At 40.4% G+C, this 19,803-nt stretch overlaps 1 protein-coding gene across 4 annotated transcripts; it reads right to left on the reverse strand.

The window, feature by feature from the left end:
• Nucleotides 1-731: 731 nt before the first annotated feature.
• Nucleotides 732-4,831, reverse strand: TCF21 (transcription factor 21). Of its 4 annotated transcripts, none has more exons than XM_068551507.1 (3): nt 4,139-4,831; nt 2,253-2,350; nt 732-868 (listed from the first exon to the last, which is right to left on the reverse strand). In XM_068551507.1, exons 1-2 carry the CDS (start codon nt 4,586-4,588, stop codon nt 2,261-2,263), a joined length of 540 nt encoding a protein of 179 aa, XP_068407608.1. In that variant the 5' UTR covers nt 4,589-4,831; the 3' UTR covers nt 732-868; nt 2,253-2,260. The 4 variants fall into 4 exon arrangements, with proteins under 4 accessions (XP_068407608.1, XP_068407607.1, XP_068407606.1 ...); XM_068551506.1 differs by having other exon boundaries at nt 732-872; XM_068551505.1 differs by lacking the exon at nt 732-868 and adding an exon at nt 1,868-2,125.
• Nucleotides 4,832-19,803: the final 14,972 nt, after the last annotated feature.

Genomic DNA, 19,803 nt, shown 5'->3' on the forward strand with positions numbered 1-19,803 from the left:
ATTACAAAGCAGTTGCAAAACTATAATTTCATTTGAGCGCCACTAAGGCTTTGTGAGGTGAAAGAGGAAATGTATGAGTACGATTATTATTATCATTATAATCACGTCTATCCCCACTTTTGGAGATGAGAAAACTGAAAATCCAAACCTTTTCAGGAAAGAACTGGACGCACAACTAGGGCTTAACTTGCGTGTCCCGTGTGCACAGCTTCAGGCCTTATGCTGAAAGCACAGGCTGCAAATTGTCGGTGGGAGGCATGAGGACGTTTTTAACAAATTCTTTTGCGGTTGGGGGTCGTCAAAGAATGAGCAAGCAGAAATTTCTTCTTTAGGGGGCCACCTGCGTAGAGTGCTCAGAATTTTGAGTATTTATTGTAAAAACGTGAGTGGGAGCTTGGAAAATTTGCTGAACGTGAAACGCAGACAACTGAATCACGTTGGGACGCATCTCTGACTTGAATTCTGGATCGGTGAGGCAAGAGTAGATGGTCCGTCCCTCTGGTAGAAGCGAATTTGGGAAAGGTGGAGGTGGCCAGAGCTTAAAATGCTCTCTTGAGGGTCAAGTCCGGGTAGGGGGTAAGGGAGGGGGAGGGAAGCCTGACACCCTGAGAGGTCCTCCGACGTGCGAATGACAGGTACGTGGGTGAGGAGTCACCCGCGTTCCCAGCGCTTGGAGAATGGAGATGTGGACTTGGTAACGTGGTAACTATCTCTGGCAGAGAACATCCCTCCTGGCACAGCGGTTCCCCGGGTCAAGAGCATCGCCGGCTCCTTCCCTGCTGTCCAGGCTGAGGGCTCCACCCCCTAAGCGGCCTTTGGTGTTGGTTGAAGGTAAGTGCAAGAGCGGGGGAGCCTTTCCTCAAGGTACCTAACTGAGCCGAGAAAAAGGAAAAAAAATCGAAAAGAAAGAGCAAATGAAGCGGAAGTTTCAAGGCCCTCTGCGAGGAATAACAGTATAAATAACCGAAGACGTCTTGTAAACACTGCGGTCATAACCCCGAACATTAAACAGCCCTGGTGGCATCTGGCGCATCGGCCGCCGCTGGCTACGCTGGGGCAGCGAGGGAACCCGGTCCCAGGCTCCTCGGACTCGCCTCTCTGTTTATCTCAACTTAATCTTCCCCAACGAGCTGTTCCGTAGCCTGGAAGATGTTTAAATTAAAACCCAATCCACCGGAAGTCGTGGAGAGGAGCTGAACGCGCTGGCTAATGTAACCGAAAGGCAGGCATGCGCGTTGTTATAAGTAATTCATCAGTTATTAATAAGAAATATATAATACACGTTGTAGCCCTTTGAAAATCGTAAAACACATTCCAAAGGTATGGCATTTACGTTTTTCATCACTCCCAGTATTTCTTCACTGTTTTGCAGCTATGGGTTGCTTGGGTTCATGTACGCGCCTGGAAAGTTATAGAATGTGGAGTTTACCTTCCTGCTCATGTTAGCAATTAAACTGTGGAATAACTGAAAATCCGATTTTTCTTTTCTGGTGTGTTTTTCTCTTGAACTGTGTAACTGTTAATAACTTTAATCCTTCCCTTTCTTTGTTTACAGTTACATTATTTCTAGTTGTCTTAAAAGTAACGTGCAAACTTGAGGGACTGGTTTCTTTTTGAGGTTTCAGTGCAAAATATGATCTGCACCTTCATCGTGGAAATCGTATTTAATCGTTGTCTATCTCTAGAAGTTTGGATTGAGGTTCCAAAGAACCACTTTTATTATATAGCTCCCCCATAGTTCCCCATCTTTCTATTCCAAATATATATTTTAAAAAAATCACACCAAATGTCGGGGCTTTTAGCAATATAAAGAAAGATTTATTTTTGAAAGTAGCAAAACTTGTTTGAAAAAAATATATATCTTTAAGTGAATTACTTTATAAATGTGACTGTCAAAGTCAGCTATTCTATGATCTACATTTTACAACATATTGTACAAAAGATACACATTGATAGGCTCTTATTATCTATTTATATATTTATAATTACATATTGCACTTGGACCAGCAAGGCTCGCAGAGTCATTCACGGTAGAAGTTAATAAAGTTAAATAGATGGGAATCGTTGTAAGTACAATTGATGTCCTCTGGTTTGGAAACGAATCTCCTCGTCGCTGTAAAGTGTTCTCGAGGGGTGGGAAAGGGAGAGGAGAGTTGCAAGGGGGAAGAAGAGACAGAGAGCAGGGAGGGCAAGGGTCGCCTTCCCGGGGCCCGCTCCCCCACCCCGGGAGCGCGCCTTTCCCAGACTCGCACCTCCAAGGTCAGGACGCCGTGGTTCCACATAAGCGGCTTGCGGTCACCACTTCTTTCAGGTCACTCTCGGGTTTCCCGGCCACCATAAAGGGCCACGTCTGCAGGAGAGAAGAGGGTGGAGGAGGTAAGTGGCCGTGGAGGAGGGGTGGGATGAGGCGGGAGCCCGAGACCAAAGGAAAGGGCGCCCAAAGGAAAGGGCACGGTGGGGGGGGGGGGCAGGCAGTGAGTTGGAGAGGCCCGTTATCTCTGCAGTTTTCCCGGTGACCTAGTGCGCCCTGTGGCTGGGTAAAGCAGAAAGCAACGTTGGCGCCAAGCCACAGCTCGAGGTGGTAGAGCAAAGAGGGGCTCGCCCTGGGTTCGAAGTGAAACCCAAGAGAGGAGACCCTTGGAAAGCCCAAAGTGGCTCCTGCCCTGCCACAGCCCGGAGGCAGATGCTAGGGTGAACCGGAGCAGGGAAGCCGAGAAGGACCTCGCGCCACTGGGCACCGGGTTCAAGGTGAAGCGCCTGCTGGCCCTCTTCTGAGGTCCTGGTCAGGCTTCCCAGCGCTCTCTCTTTCACCCCCATGGATTTCCCTACTTCTATCTTTGGTTTCCTCCATCACAAACGCGGGTTTTAACCACAGTTTCTAAATTAATCGCCAGCTCTTAAAAAGAAATAATGTTAATAAAAGAATATAGCCGCGTATTTTCACATTGTGTTCCTACTGGGCTGAGCAAGCATAGCTTTCTCTTCCCTTCTCCGTTCTGTGTATAATAAAGCTCACTTAAGTTTCTTATTCAAAGATGAAGGCAGCAGCAGTTGTAAATGAAGGCACTGCTTTCATTTTCGTTCCAGATTTTAAAAAGCTGTTTACTCATTCAAAAACCTGACTTTTAATTAGAAGGAAAAATATTTTACACAGCAAAATGTGGTTTTGCATTCCCCCCTCCCCAATTCCTGAAACCAATTCAGAGAGAAGACAATTCAAACCTTCAAACCTCTCTCGCTAGTGCCGACCGATAAGAAGACTTTTAAGAGGAAAACCTCTCCTTCTTATCATATATAAACAGATGTGGTAGTTAGTTTTTGTTTTTCTTTAGCCCCTGGGAGTTTTAAAATTAAATCAAATGAAAAAGGAATTAAAATATAGTTCTTAAACAGTAAAATGCGGTTGAGAAAAATATTAGACTCAATGAGCATTATTTTTTAAGATAAAAAGTAACATGTTCTTAAACTTGAAGGAGAGTGACCTATTTTAATATTATTTATTACGCTTATACTCGTGATAATGTTCTGATTATGCTGGTATTTGCTAGAAATTCTGGGATTCGAAAATGTTAATCCATCTATAGGAGAAGTGCAGAATATTTAAATAGTTGCGGACTTATGTGACAATTATGGGGGGGGCATGATGTGTCCATATGTAAAGGTTCTACATATCCTTGGGAAAGAAACAGAGTTGGCTGTTCTTATTTACAGGAATTAGAGGGGGCGGGGAATCAAGTTTTACTCTTCAGCTGAAAGAAGAATAAAAGGATTACTAAAATGCCGCCTCAGCGCGCGGCATCGTGTCGGTGTTCGCTGTCCCGCACCGGCCCTGAAGGCGCTGGCGCGAGCGCGGAGAGATCTTTCCTCTTTGCCAGCTCGATACGCCTGCAAACTCCTAATTGGGCTGCCACGTCAAATACTCGCATAAATCAACGCGTTCCCGCGGCTCGGAAGGCAGAGAGTGAGGGCCGTGTGGGGATCGCCTGCACCGGTCCCCTAGAGACGCTGGCTGGCGGTGACTGAGATGCGCGGCTCCCAGGCTGGCGCGCACGCTCTCACCGGGGACCCACTGCAGGCGCGCTGGGTCGCCCCCGCCCCCCTCCCCGGGACGCCGCCGCCGCCGCATCGGAGAACTTACCAGGTTGACCGGGTGAATATAACCGTTCTCGTACTTGTCGTTGGCCAGGATCTGCCTCAAGTGGGCGATGTAGCTGGACGCCAGCCTAAGCGTGTCCAGCTTGGAGAGCTTGGTGTCCGGGGGCACCCAGGGCAGCGTGGTCTTGAGCCTGGAGAAGGCCTTGCTCAGCACCCGCATCCGGGCCCGCTCGCGCGCGTTGGCCGCATTGCGCTGGACCTGCTTCCCTTCCTGGCTGACCCCGCTCAAGGGGCTCTTCTTGGTGGGAGCCTTCCTCCTCTTGCCCAGGCCGCCGCGGCCCTTCTGGGGAGAGCCGGTCTCGCAGTTGGAGCTCTCCTCGGTGCTCTCGTTGGAAGTCACAAACTCCTTGTTCGAGTCCATTTTCAGCCCGTCGCAGTCCAGCATCTCCACCTCTTGAAGGTCCTCCACATCGCTGAGGGAGCCGGTGGACATGTTTGGGGGAGAGGATGAGAGAGACAGGGAAGGGAGAGAGGAGAAAGGGAAGAGAGGGGAGAGACCCCGAGACCAATGGACCCCCCGAACGTGGAGTGTCGGGCAGCCACCTCGGCTTGGGAGCCGGGAGTTGCGGGTCTGGTTGGGTCTCACACCCCTTTCCCCTTCGCAGAGTCTTGAGAAGGAGCCGCGAGGGCTTCTGCGGGCAGGAAGCCGACGCTCTGTTTCCCCACCCCCGGAGTCGTGGCCGTAGAGGAGTGTGAGAGAGCGCTGAGGAATTTGGTGGACACTAGGAATTTATCTGGGGAATAGAGGCGGATCCTTGCAGCCCAGGGGAGGGGCCTGCCAGGCCCCAGCAACTCTCTTAGACCCCTTTCACAACCGGAGGGAAGCTCTCACGCACAGCCCCTGATTTCCAGCTTGCAATGTGAATCAACTCCATTGCAGGACGCAAATACCAGTCACCTTCTCCCACTCTTGGCCGGTCTGGGGAGGAGCGGGCGCCACTCGAGCTCCTTCTCCGGCGGGGGGGGAGGGCCCATCTCCTAAGGCCCGCTTTCCTTCTTAACAGGTCATAGCTGCCTGAAACTGAGAACTTCGGGAAAACGACCACATCCTTTCGCTTTTTCTGGGCCTTCCACCCACAAATCTCACTAGCATCCTCTGGCTCCCCGCTTCCCCCCAGAAAACACCAATTAAAATGCAGGCAGGGATCAACCACCTCCTGCCAACACCCTATAAGACTCTGTGGCTTTTCCAAGATACCGTCACACCTTAACTCTGGTGAATTAAGACAATAAGTGCTTTCTAAGATCATTAGGGTGATGACAGAGAAAGTACCAAAAAATCCATCTACACTTGGTCACTTTAAAGATATCGAGGAACTGCCGGTGCGTACACGAACAGACTTGACCATTGCACACCCACACACAACCACACACAGTTTAGGGGGAGTGGAGGAAATGAGACAGAGTAATACTGGTGTGTGGAAAACATTTTGTTAGTCGATAATCTTTTCTTAATGAAATTAAAACTTTCCTCTAAATTTCTTTCTAGAAATGCAGTTAATATTCTCTTAAGAATGTTAGTTGCTCTCAGACATCACCTTGTCGGGGACTTCTGGTTTCCTCCCTCCCAGTGCTGCCTGCTGCCTTTGCCTTCTCCTTACATCCTCTTGGCTACCCGGGTTCTGCATGTAAAGCTGACATTACAAAACGTTAAGCAAAATTGTCCTGTTCAGAAGGGTCTTTTTTCCATCTCTAACTCCAGCCCCGACCATCTTTCCTGGAGAAGAAGAAAATCTGGGGAGTAAGTAGAAAAGCAAAAGGAACCAGAAACCAAGGGATTGAATGACATCGATGAAATGAAATCAGAGAGACAGAATGCATGAATCTTTCTTACTAGTTCTCCAGGTTTTCTTTCCTTGCAATTAAGCATTGACGATGAGGGGCTAGAGCAAAATGCAAGAGCGGATTCTGAGCTTTTGGCTCGGAATCTGCACCCCTCTCCTACATTAAGATACCATATCTCTAATCCTGGGCTCAGCTGGGAATTCACTAACCTCTAACATTTTGTTTTGTTAGCAGGGTCTTGTTTGCTTTCCCCCTATGCTGTAAACTAAACAGATTGTCAGCAAATCAGTCTTTATTAATGAATTAGTGAGACCCCCCTGCTCCCATAATATCTTTGCCCAGGATCCAAAATTTGTTAATCACCGGTGTAGAGATTTATGGGCTCTCTTATTTTCTGTTGTTTGTGCAGGTGGAGATTTAAATGACCATATCCACTACCAAGATTTATTGCTAGAGTGATTGATGTTATAAACCAGGAAAAGGACTCTTCACACAGCAGGGATGATAGAAATATCAAGTTGAAGTTGCCTTTGTCCTCATGCACAAATGACCCAGCACTACAACACAGAAAGTATAATAATTTAATCTGAGATCCAAGACAGCATTAAGAGAACACCCAACAGGCCTGTTAAATGTTTCCCCTCTGATTCCCAAATTAGTTTTCTTTGATTTTCCCTCCCTTTTCTCAGTCTTGGTAAGACATGAAAGTTTAAGTTATTTTTAGACTAAAAGAGCTATGTGAAAATGGGCATTGGCCAATACTTTGTGAAACATGTGTGTGTGTGTAGCTACTGAGATATCTGCAAAATAACCACAGGTAATTTATTTATTTGGGCTCTGGAATGGGATGATAATTAAGAATCAGAACTATGGCCTTACCACATACCAGGCTAGTAAGCTAGGAAGATTTTGCTTAGAGTACTTTTCTTACTGGAGGGAGAAGGTCTGGTTTTCTGCTACCCTTTAGTTGGTAAGCTGCTAAGGCTGTTTGGGAGATAGTAACAATCATAGTAATATATACATCTGAATAGATTTCTGCTCTCTGATTTTTCTAAGGTTTGAAACTTAAAAACAGCAATTTCTGGAAAGGAGCAAAACTAGCCTCATGCCACAAGCTGTTTTTTGTGCCTAGCAATGAGTATTATTTTTTAGATAAGTAACAATTAAGCCCACTTATCCTGCAGTGATACATTTAGTCTGGGAAGGGCTAGTGGGTTAATAATGAACTTGGGGTATTTGTAAAAACCCTCTAAGTGATAGCTACCTGTTTGGGAGCAAGCTGTGAAGAAGGCTGTTATTTAGGTACCTGATGTGCAGTCTTGAAGACAGTAGATTAAGATGAATAATACTTTTTCCTCTTGACATTTTGGGTCTAACCTGCTAATAAACACTTAGGGACAGATGGGTGGGGGAAATGACTTATTGTTGGATTCTACTGAGAAAATCAGTTAAGCTGTAACTTAAGCTGTGCCAGATTCTCCCAAAATATAAACTATAATTCTGTGAGAAGAGAAGCATTTTTGAGAAACTGTATTAACTCTTTCAATAACAAGAGAAATCCTTTGAACATTACAGTTGCAAAGAACTAAATAGAAAACTAGTGGTGTGAGAGCATGAGGTAGTTACTAAAAGTTCTTACCTTACTTTTAAGAGAGAATTTATGCCTCAGAGACATCTGGCCAATTTGTTGCACACTTCTAACAATTTGTTCTGCAAGAAAGGCTATCTTTGAAAGATTTCAATGCTAAGGAAGATTTATCTCCAAAAGTAGTAAAATGAAGATTAGGCATGGAATGTATCCTTGAACGTAAATCCTCGTTTATCAACTGATAAATTTTCAGGAAGTTCAAATTTGATTCAGTTGCACTTGGATGGGATAATTTGCTTCCTTTTTTACGAGAAGAAAAACATCAGGGCTTCTTTTGAACTGACTTCATCTACCATCATCACATTCTCTTTCCCAGGGGCAGGGAAATATGTCTTTAAATTCGAATTTTAATCCTTTTCTCATACTCCCTACTAGTTGGCCAGGAGGCACACAGGCTGGCAAATTGGCGAAACTGCTAATTCTACCTTTCTTTCTTCACTTTTAATTAACACCTACAGATGTGTTATTCTCTTTGTTTGATGGTAACCAACACCACTTCAACGATGTGCTGACCTTCTATGCAAATTGACACCTCTTTCTCCATTGGACATAATTGCCACTGTATCCTTTGCCGCTAATTGATTATTTTCCATCTTCAGCTTATAAGACTATTGAAATTTGACTCTATTTTGTTAAATTTTAACTTATTTTGTCAGGTGAGCATTATCTCCCCTTACTGATTTCAAATTATAATGATGCTGGCCTGTTATATTTTGGCGGCCAAAGTGAATACAGCACTAGTGAGTGAGATTGGTGGCTATGTAAGGACATCAGTGATGGTGATGCTATTATCTTTACCTGGCACCATTTTTTAAAATTTATTTTATTGACATATAGTTGATTTATAATGTTGTGTTAATTTCTGCTGTACAACAAAGTGATTCAGTTATACATATACTGTATATACATTCTTTTTCATATTCTTTTCCTACGGGGCACCATTTATGATCAGTATTCAGAAGTCCTCTTGGTGTTCACCTTACTGTCCCCCTCCTTTTCATTTAATTCAATGAATTGTAGATCCAATGCTACAGCAATAAAATTTAAAGCTGGCAGACAACAACAGTAAAGTCCAAAGAAAGACCCATTATGGTTTTCAGATCCAAGAGTTAACCTTGCATCCCACATGCTCCAAAATGTAATTCTGAAAGCAACCAAGCCTGTGCACATGAAAGACAGAGTTTACCTTAAGGAGCAAGTGAGCTGAAGGAAACTCAGGCAGAGAGTGAGAAGTAAAATTTTTACAAATCGAGTTTGATGTCATCCTAAGTCTTCTAACACTAGCATATTTTATTAGACCTGCTCAATATTAGGAAAGAAGAGAGGAGAAACTGAACAACTCTCCTGTCAGGTGCCATGTGAGGTTCTTTGCCTCCATTCTCCCATTTTATGTAGAATCTCTCCTTTCTGTTGTCACCACTAAAGAAAGAGCTGCTATATGAAATAGAAATCTTTTTTTTAAAAGTTATATTTGCAATTTTTAATTGACGTATAGTTGATTTACAATGTTTCAGGTGTAGAGCAAGTATATATTTCTTTTCCAGATTATTTTCCATTATAGGTTATGCAAGGTTATTACAGGGCATTACAAGGTATTGAATATAGTTCCCTGTGCTATACAGTAGGTCCTTGTTGCTTATTTATTTTATATATAGTAGTGTGTATCTGTTAATTCCAAATTCCCAATTTATCCCTCCCCACCCTTTCCCCTTTGGTAACCATAAATTTGTTTTCTATGTCTGTGAGTCTATGAAATGGAAATCCTAATAGAAATGTGTGCCAGAGGCTTTCCACCCATAACAATGAAGCTTTAGAAAAACTTGCTTGAGTGATGACTTTTCTGTGTCTTAGTGTGAAGCCTGAGCAAAACCTCCCAAGTTCTCCTAAAAAGAATAAATCTTATGGATTATATGAAAGATGCCTATAAAGCATTTTATGTTAAATATGGCTTATTGATGGCAATAAAACAAAGAGGCCAACTTACTGTCAGGCCCCTTCCTGTCAGGTTAGGATAAGATGGGCACTAAAATCAAAGCTTCTTTCTGGTGATGATCTGCTTGTAATTACGTCCTTGTGACAGGTGCTTTTAGCCTCAAGGAGCCAAAAGTCATGAGTCATGGAGTTTAGATCCTGGGACCATCAAGAAAGTACTTAGAATGTGACTCCTGACCTCATAAGCATAAAATATGTCCAGGTAATGTAGTATTTTAAAATAGAGCTCCAAAGTGATAGACTTTTAGAATTGGAAGGGGCTGAGAATCAAGAAGGCCCCTAAATGGTCAAGAATTCTGTGCAGGCTCACATAAGTGGTCAGCTGCAGTATTGCCACTTGAACCTGTATCCTGATTTGCCTTGTAATGCTCCTTCCACTAAGCCAGATTGCTTTGAATTGCTTTTCCTGTTTGAATAATAATAAGAAATGGGTGAGAAAACTTATATTCTATTATCCCCTATTTAGTAACAAGAATCTGTAGCAATTGAACCCTGAACTATACAAAATGAGACAAATTTGAGCCGTCCTGGGGTATAATGATTTGAACTCTGTCTAAGGGGTTAAAGTAATGTAAGTTCCAAAGTGGCCTTGTTAAAATAAATCTCATTTCTGCCATGGGGACCTGATGGGCAGCCCAAGGGCCACTCATTCAATGAACAGATCCTCAAATCTGCCCTCTTCTCTCCATCTCCCCTGCTAAACACTGGTTCAAGTCACCAAAGTCTTTTACTAAGATGACTACAAAAGTCTTCTAAATGCTCTTTCTGCTTCCATTCTTGCCTTTCTAAAATCGTCTTCCAACAGAGTGATCCAAGTCATTCCCCTTCTTAAAATCCCTCAAAGCTTTCTATTGTGTTTAATACAAAATCCAAGTTCCTTATCATGGCTTACAGCATTCTGCTTTGCTCACCACCCTCCAATCACACTGGCCATGTCTGTATCTCTCAAAAACACTGTATCATTGCCACCCCAGGATCCTTGTCCTCGCTCCTCTCTCTGTTTGGAGGCTGCTCTCTGGCTCTCTGCATGGTGGAGTCCTTACTTTTCAGGTCTAAGTTCAAGGGTCATCTTCTAGGTAAGAACTTCCTGAGCATCCGCTATGAATATTTCTGTCCCATCATCCTACTTTATTTATTGATCATATATAATACTAGCCAACATTTACTTAATGTTTACCACAAACCAGGCACTGTTGTAAGCACTTTCCAAATTAACTCACTTAGTTCTAGTAGCAACCTTATGAGATAGGAACCTTGGAGGTGAGAAAATGGAGGCACAGAGAGATTAAGAAACGTGCTTAATTCATGAAGCTGGTGATCCAGTTGGCTCCTGCTGTGTTATAACCCAAATTGGTGGCTTAAGTTAGTGTCATTTCTCTTGGTTCTGTGGTTGATTGGGCTCAGCTGGCTGGTTCTCACTTGGGGTCCCCATGCTGTTGCAGTCAGAAGGCAGCTGAGTCATCTGAAGGCTTGATTAGGCTGAACATCAAAGATGACTTCTTCATTCACACACCGGGATGGGCTGAACAGCTAGGGTTGGTCTGGCTGGGCATCTCTCTCTGTACAGCCTCTCCACATGGCTTCCTCAGCCTGGCAGTCTCAGGCAGTTGACCTTGTTACATGACAGCTGACCCCTTTCTGGGTGAGCATTCCATAAGAGCCAGGTGGAAGCTGAAAGTCTTCTATGTCCTAACCTTGGAAGACACACAGCATCACTTTGGCCTCATTCTATTGGTCAAAAGTGAGTCATGGAGCCTGCTCAGATTCAAGGGGAGGGGTCTATAAAAGAGGAGGTATGGTTCAGTGTGCATGTTTCTGTTGGGGGGGGTCATTCTTGGAGGCTGGCCACTACAGGGGATAAATTGCAAAATCTGGGTTTAAACATGGGCCAATCTGAGTGTAAAGCCTTCACTTTAAACTGTTGTTACTGTTTTGAAATTATTGTGTTTATTTGTATTTACTTTGTTATTGTCTCTCTGCCCCATTTCCTCCCCCATCACTGTAATGAAAGTTTTCCTGAGCTCAGGGACTTTGTGTACTTGGCTTAGTTGTGTGCTCAGAGCCCAGAGTAGGGCTAACACATAAGATGTACTTAAAAAGTAGTTGTTGAATGAATGGATGGATGTTCTAGAACATAGCATACGGAAGGCACACTGTAAGAGATGCACATTATTTAGAGGACTAAACACAACTCCAACATACAGTGCCTCAGACAAGTCACAAATTTACTTCTCTCTTTCTTATAGTGTAGACCTTGGCAGGTGATCCAGAGTGGATGGGTGACTCTACTTCACAAAGATACCCAGGCACCCAGGTTCCTTCTGTCTTGTTACTCTGTAATCCTTTGGGAGCTGGATGACTTCACATACATAGGTAAAGTCAGCTTACCCTCACCAGGCCTCAGGAGGGAGGAAAAAGAGGGTAGAGGGTGAGCAGGTTCTTTATAATAATGGAATCTAGAAGTTATACTTATCACTTCTGCTTCCATTCTATTAGCCTCTTTAGTACAAGGATATTTTGGAAATATAGTCTCTGAATATAAGGGGATCCATTAGTAGAAAGAAGGGGAGCCAATTTATTTTCTGCCAGTGTATTTGTAACATAAAGGATCAAGTTAACCATAGCTATAGTAGAATATTTTGTTTGATTCTGCTAGAAAAGGCAGATCACAAGTTCTCTATGAAGTTTATAATTTGTTCAAAGTACCAGTGGGCTTCACTTCTTATTTGGAGCTCAGAATTAGTTGAAAAATATTTAACAATCTACTTCTGACTACTCATCTGAGAAAACTCATCAATATGAGCCGTTCCAGCAATTGTTGTCATTAACTTACTCTCAGTAAAATGACTTTTTAAAGTTACTGCTTTTGAGAAATGACCAGAAAAAATGTGCAGGTTGTTAAGGCCGTTTACTACCTACTATTGGCCCTAACTGAAACCTTGTAAATTGCTTGTTTAATTTCTATCAATCTGATCATGCAGCAGGTAAATTTATAAGGGTTTAGAGCAAGTGGAAAACTTTTAAAAATTTTTTTACTTTTCTGACATATTTTTAATGTTTGCTAATAGTTTATCATCTTAGTCAGCAAAATACCATAGACTGGGTGGCTTAAACAACAAACATTTATTTTCTCATTGTTCTGGATGCTGGAAGTCAGAGATCCTGGTACCAGCCTGGTTGGTTTCTGGCGAGAACTCTCTTCCTGGCTTGCAGATGGCCACCTTCTTGCCGTGTCCTCACATGGTCTTCCTTCTGAGTACTTTTGAGGAGGGAGAGAAAGAGAGCGGTCTCTCTCTCTCTTCCTCTTCTTATAAGTCCACCGATGCTATTGGACCCCACCTTTATGACCTCACCTAACCTTAATTACCTCCTAAAAGCCCTGTCTCCAAATACAGTTACATTGGGGGTTAGGGCTTTGACATGAATTTGGGGGCAGGGAGGACACAAATCAGCCCATAGCAGTTATCTTTGGAAATTACAACTGGAAAATGGTTTTTCTTATTTATTATTATTTCCAACTTTCAATCTACTCAGGATATGCCTAGGACTCTTCTGTCATTTGAGGGTTTACTGCATCCAATGTTGTTATACCAACCACAATTACAACAATAAGAACAACAAACCTCAGGCTTTGTTTGTCTTGGTTTTCTTTTTCTGAGGAATCATTAGGATGAAGAGCTTTAAATCCATGGTCTATGATGAGAAGGGTCATCTGATACTTATTCTTAAAATTTGCAAAGGGCAATCCTCCTAGAGAAAGGAGGACCATTCTTTAGTTAGAAGCTCTAAATCAATTCTAAAGAACCCATTAGTAGAAGAATTTAGGAATTCTTCATCCATTGCATTTGAGTATACCACATAGCTCCCACACAGAAACAGACATGGGTTAGATCAATTCAGTACTGAAATTTGCTAAATGTTTTTTTGGGGGTTACTCAATAGACAAAACAAACAGTTGATTGACTGTACTGGGTTTTTTTTAACTGGTCACTGTGACATATTTTAGATAAAGCCAGTATTATTTTCAGCCAGAATTTTAGGCAAATACTAAACTGCCCCTCACATGAATAAGTTCTTTTTTCTTTTAACCCAATTGCAGAACTGACCACAGTGAGACAATCTACCCAGGAAGGGTAGGGTATAACACTCCTCAAATGAATTTGGGCAGAAGAGTGAACTAAATGTTGGATGTCTAGTGTAATGCTCACATCCTGTTAAATTATAAAACATGAATGTTCTTAATAGAATTATGATTCTTTTTCTTATGTTTTTCTCTTAAGTTATTGTGGCAAGTACGACACTAAGGGACTGGGTCTAAGTTCTGCTTATACAACCAGTTAGTTGTGTGAACTTGGACAAGTCCCTTAATTTAACCTCACTGGGTCTCAGAGTCCTCCTATTTAACCTGATGACAACAGGGATGGGTCCCATAGTGTTAAGGGTGTGTTAACTGAGATGATACATGTAAAATGACTTAGTTTAGTGCTTAACATATGGTAAACACTTATAAATAATGGTTGTTGTTGTGATGTTGGTTGTTGCTATGACAGTTATTTCTATGGCCCTTTTCAATAGTTGCATTCCATTTTTTCCCCCCATTTTCACTTTAGGCTAGGGGTAAGATTATAAAAGATACGACTTTCAACAGTCATAGAACAACGACAAAGAAATCCCTTTTTAACAACTAAGCCCTAAAAACATGTGGGGAGGACAGGAGTAATTTCAGTAAAATCTAGAATTCTGTTATTTTGGATGAAAAGCAGTTTATGATGGCAATTGCAAAATTAAAAATCTATTCAGTATTAAGCTATAGCTACTTTAGTCTTCCCCTTCACTTTCTGGTGATTTAAATGATTGCTTTATTAGCAATCATTCTTTTTTCCCCAAAATTAAATTTATGAAGTCTAGACCATGGTGGAATAATGATATAACATGTTTTGCAAAGGCCTCATAGTAGGTCACAGAAATCACCAAGTGTTTGACTCTATAGGTAAAAATCACAACTTTCTTTATCATGAAAGTAACTACACTTTTTATATAAAAGTTGTTGCCAAAGATTAACAGACACAACTATATTTATATATAATAGTTGCAGACACAACTATATTTATTTGGGATACTTATTTTAAAATCGATGCTGCGTTATCATCTGTTTTGACTTTTTTGTGATGGAATTCTATTAACAAATGATTTCCTTTTTGCCTTGGTATGGATCTAATTTTAAATAATTGCTTGAGTTTCATAGAAAAGAAAATGGACTATTCACAGTGAAGATGATCTGCTGCCTATTCTTTGGCAATTCTATTACAAACTTTGAATATTAGATCTCAGTAAAAAAAAATTATTCTAACTGAAAGCCAAAATGGCCGCATCCTATAATCCTGGCCTCAAATTTCATTCTTATTAAGAAAGACCAACACCTTGAATAGCCCTTATCTTTTGAATTCATAAACTAAAGAATGAACTTAGAGACTTTAAAGCAGACGACTTGTATTAATTTCCTAGGGCTGCAGTAACAAATTACCACAAATTGGGTGGCTTAAAACAACGAAAATTTACTCTCTCATAGTTCTCAAGACCAGAAGTCCAAAATCAAGGTGTTCACAGGGTCATGCTTTGTCTGAAGTCTCTAGGGAAGGGTCCTTCATTGCCTCTTCCAGCTTCTGGTGACCCTAGATGTTCCTTGGCTTTCAGTCTCATTATTCCAATCTCCATCTTTATCTTTACATGGCCTCTCTGTGTCTCTTTCTGTATTGTTTCCCATCTTTTGTAAGCATAGTTTCATAGGATTTAGGGCCCACCCTTATCCAGTATGATCTAATTTCCATCCTTACCTTAATTAACATCTGTAAAGATCTTAAATCCAAATAAGGTCACATTCTGAGATTCTGAGTGGCACATGAATTTTTGGGAGGACACTATTCAACATGTCTCCATTTTTACTTTGTGACTTACACTACATACGACCATGAGCAAAAGTCTCAGGTTGGGCTTCCATGGAGTGAGAGAATCAAAATGGATAAAAGCACATAGTCACCAGTTTGCATCATGAAGAAATTTCGACTTACATTGGATCGTTATACAGATGGAAAATGGTGCCAACCTTTACTTCTGGTGATGGTGGGAAAACCCCCAATCAACAAACCAACCAAACACACACACAAATGCTTTTTAGAAAGACACTGTGGAATAAAGGTTTTAAACTTTTAGAACAGGAGGAAAAAATCATCATGCCTCTCCAATAATATATTCACATATGATTTCTCATTAAATGGAGACCAGTAACAGAATCATGAAACCTCTATTTTAGTGTTACTCAAACACATACTTTTTTATTTTTATTTTCATATATGTATTCATATTTATATACATTTTAAGTCTTACAGAAGATCGAGTCTTAAAAAATCATCTAAGAACTGAACCAATTATTGAATGTATTGTTCATCATTTTGCCTTTAAAAGGAGAAATTTTAAAAAATTATCGTCTATTGTAATGTTAAGAAAAGCATGAAAGGCTTAAGTGTTTCACTTTCAAATTTTATTTCTACCAATTAACTCTACTTGATTCCAATTATTTTGCATTCTTAGATCCCCCTTTAATTGCCTTTCTTTAAAATGTGTTCAAAGTCAATATCTGATGCTGGATAATCTTATAATAAATGTAATGCCACTTCCCATTCCTTGTGGACTTCTATCTATTGGACCAAAAGCCTCATAGACTTCCCAAACAGTAAAGAGTTAGCCTTAGAACATTACTTAAATTATGCAAATTAGGGGGTATTTCTTTTTTTCTTTTTCTTATTTATGATAATATTTCTCACTGTGGAAGACAGAGATGTTTGGTCAAGCAGATGTCTTTTTTCCTTTGGGTTGTTTTGATTTGTGTTGTTACTTCTACATATACCCTGAAAGGTCAGATATATACACTCCTTTAAAAATTTTAAAATAAATCTTCAATTTAAAAGATGACATGAATCTGATACAACTAATGAGAATTTGTTCTGGGCACAGGGAAGTGTCCCTATTGTTGGGTTGTTTGGTGGAGGTGAGAGTCAGTGAGGGCCTGTGTCCTCTCCAGCCAGCTGCTTTGCCCACTGAAGGACTATTCTGTCCCATCTCTGCCCTCACACTCAATTCACCACTCAAAGGCAGAGAGTTAACCCTGAATTTCTCTTCTTTGTCATGATGTAGCAAACTTTTGGAGTACACAACATTTTCGTCTTAACATTGACAAATACACATTAAGAAAAGAATGAGCATCTGTTCTTCAAAAAGCATCATTTATTGTAAAACTGAAAATAAGTAAATCAAATAGTTACAATTACAAATGAGAGAAAGGTGTTTTTGAGTCAAGGTTTCCATTGTTAAAAGTTTTCAAAACATTAATTTAAGGATTGTCTGAAAGTAAGGGAGCAGATATTTCTTCTGGTATTTACCTTTAATTATGACATTTATGATAATCTGTTAAAATTATTATTTAGTAATAATTTTGATCAGATTCTAGTGGCAGTAACCTTTGTGACTGCTTTCTACAATTTTAACATGGAAATAAAAGTATGTTTCTATTCTTTCCTTGTGGCGGTATTATTGAACAAATGTCCTTTGTTTGCGTTGCAGGTTTGTAAGAATTATGGATTGCCTTGAGTGGTCTAGATAGGGCATGGGACCATCATACAATGAGCTGTCTGGCTTCTTTGAATGTATATTTTAATGCTTTACACTCTTTTGGAAAAATATAATTTCAGCACATGACCTAGATGGGTTGAAGATAGGGTATGGATGGCAAGCAAACCCTTTTCTTCCACAGTTCTCTCTTTATTATGGGTTAATTGGTGAGATATGAGAACTGATTTAGACCTTAAACAGCAACTTATACTAACATAGAAATCCACTGAATCAGTGGGAGTAATGTTTAAGAGTGACCTTCCTGTGGAATTTTCTAGGTGCGCTATCATCTCTAAATTATTTAGTAATGTGGTTCAGATGTATGTGTTTTAAAATAAAACATTGGCATATAAAAACAACTCACGTTGTATTAGACTTCCATCTTTGATACTAGCAGTGGTATTGACACATACCAAGTGAAACTAGTTAAAAGAATAATATTATCTTAAAGCCCCTGTAGATATTATTATATCTTTCACTATGGAAAATAAATGACATGTAAGAATAAAACATTCTTTCTCAAATCCTAGAGAGCTCATGAATTTTTAAATCAAGTAACTGATGTCTATTTAAAAAGTATTCGGTGCCATAGAAACTCAAACCTGTTGAGAAACAAAATATCTGGAATAAGATTCTTTTTTTTAATCACGTAAAAGAAAAATGTCATGCAAACTAGGCTGATGGCTATTTGTCAGATGGCTACGTGCTCTGTCATCTCACAATTTTCTCTACAAGGAAAATGTTGAGAGTGATAATGTCTTTTTTTGACTGCTTGCTCCTAGAATGTTAAACTCTACACTAATATACTTCACTTACATTGTTTGTACATATGCAAAACAATTAGAAGAATTTTCATCTTTAGCACAATCCATGCCTATATTTTTCTCCTGAAATATCAAGATAACTGAGACAAAACTGCTATTTCGGGAAAGAGCTTAAATTATCTAACCAATTGCTTTCCTTCTCTGCTTCACACACATAATTATAAATTTTAAAAAAATCTTGAATATTTTAGCTTTCTTTTCGTATATTTTAGCTTTAGGTCTGTCCATTTTGTGATAAAAATGCTGTTTCATTTAAAATTATATCCAAATGAGTGGGATCGATTTGGCCAACTCATCCTTTTATTCCTGGCTTTCTATAGTTGGTTTCCTTTCAAGGCACGTTTGGTGTGATGTCCTATTTCAATTAACAACTACCAGGTCACAAACCAAACTCAACTGAGAGTTGCAAACTTGTGGAAACACAAAACTTAAATGCCTCTGACAAAAAAGAAAGAGGGTTTTTAAAGGAGTAGGCAAGGCATAAGTTATCATGAGGGCTGTGGGTAACTCTATAGTGTAAGTAGCCATTGACCTGTCCACCGAGTTACTGAAACCTCTCTGGGCGCTCCAGGAAGGAAAATAAAGTGCTAGTAGAAGTTTCCTGTAATCCCTCCTCATCATGACATAGGATCCCTTGGGAAACTGCTGCTGTTTTAAGATTTCTCTACTTGTATGTGGAGTGGTAATTATCTTCCCAATGTCATATTTTAGGCCCCTTAGCAAGTAATCCAACTCATTCTTACTCAGTTGCCATCTTCAATAGCAGGTCTTTTCAAGGTGCTGGACCTCTCCCATTCTAGCTTTACTTTAAAATGGGCTAGTTAAGGGACTTCCCTGGCGGCCTAGTGGTTAAGACTTCACCTTCCAATGCAGAGGGTGTGGGTTCAATCCCTGGTCGTGGAGCTAAGATCCCACATGCCTCGTGGCCAAAAAACCAAAACATAAAACAGAAGCAATTTGTAACAAGTTCAATAAAGACTTTAAAAATGGTCCACATCAAAAAGATCTTAAAAAAAAATAAAATAAAATGGGCTAGTTAAACAGTCCGTGTAAATGTTAAAATTTAACAGACTGAAGCTGTTTCTTATAAAATTATAAAAGCCCAAATAATTTATAGATTGCATTAATTAAGTGAAATCAAACAACAACAACAACAAAGAATTAGATTTAGTACTTTAGAGGTATTATGACAGCACTTTAATTTTCAGCAGCTTTATTGAAGTATAATTTATATACCACAAACTTCACCCTTGTAATTCAATGATTTTAGTAAATTTATAGAGGTATACAGCCATCACTATTGTCACAATCTAACTTTAGACCATTTCTGTCACTCCAAGAAGTTCCCTCTTGCCCATTTGCAGTTACTCCTCACTCCTGCCCCCAGCCCCAGGCAATCATTGATCTGCTTTCTATGTCTATAAATTTTCCTTTTCTAGACATGTTACATAAACCATAAGTGATATAAATCATACATTACGTGATCTTTTGCATCTTCCTTATTTCACTTAGCATAATGTTTTTGAGGTTCATCCAAAATATAGCATGTATTAGCATTTTATTCCTTTTAATTGGTGAATGATATGCTTGCATTTTAATTTTTAACTGGGTATTTGGCATAGCATGGAAACACAGACCCAACTAAGCGGCATAACTTTGACTTTAGTATTAACAAATATATGTTAAGTGTTTTAAAGAGAAGCAACAAGGTAAGTACTTTCCTTTCACTTTTGA

The sequence above is a fragment of the Eschrichtius robustus genome, chromosome 9, assembly GCF_028021215.1.
Source record: "Eschrichtius robustus isolate mEscRob2 chromosome 9, mEscRob2.pri, whole genome shotgun sequence".
Lineage (NCBI taxonomy): Eukaryota > Metazoa > Chordata > Mammalia > Artiodactyla > Eschrichtiidae > Eschrichtius > Eschrichtius robustus.

Bases quoted from the DNA above. Each gene is read 5' to 3' on its own strand.
- TCF21 (XM_068551507.1), bottom strand. From the start codon at position 4,588: ATGTCCACCGGCTCCCTCAGCGATGTGGAGGACCTTCAAGAGGTGGAG. The intron at 2,351-4,138 runs GTAAGTTCTCCG...TCTCTCCTGCAG, and splicing joins ATATTCACCCGGTCAACCTG to ACGTGGCCCTTTATGGTGGC.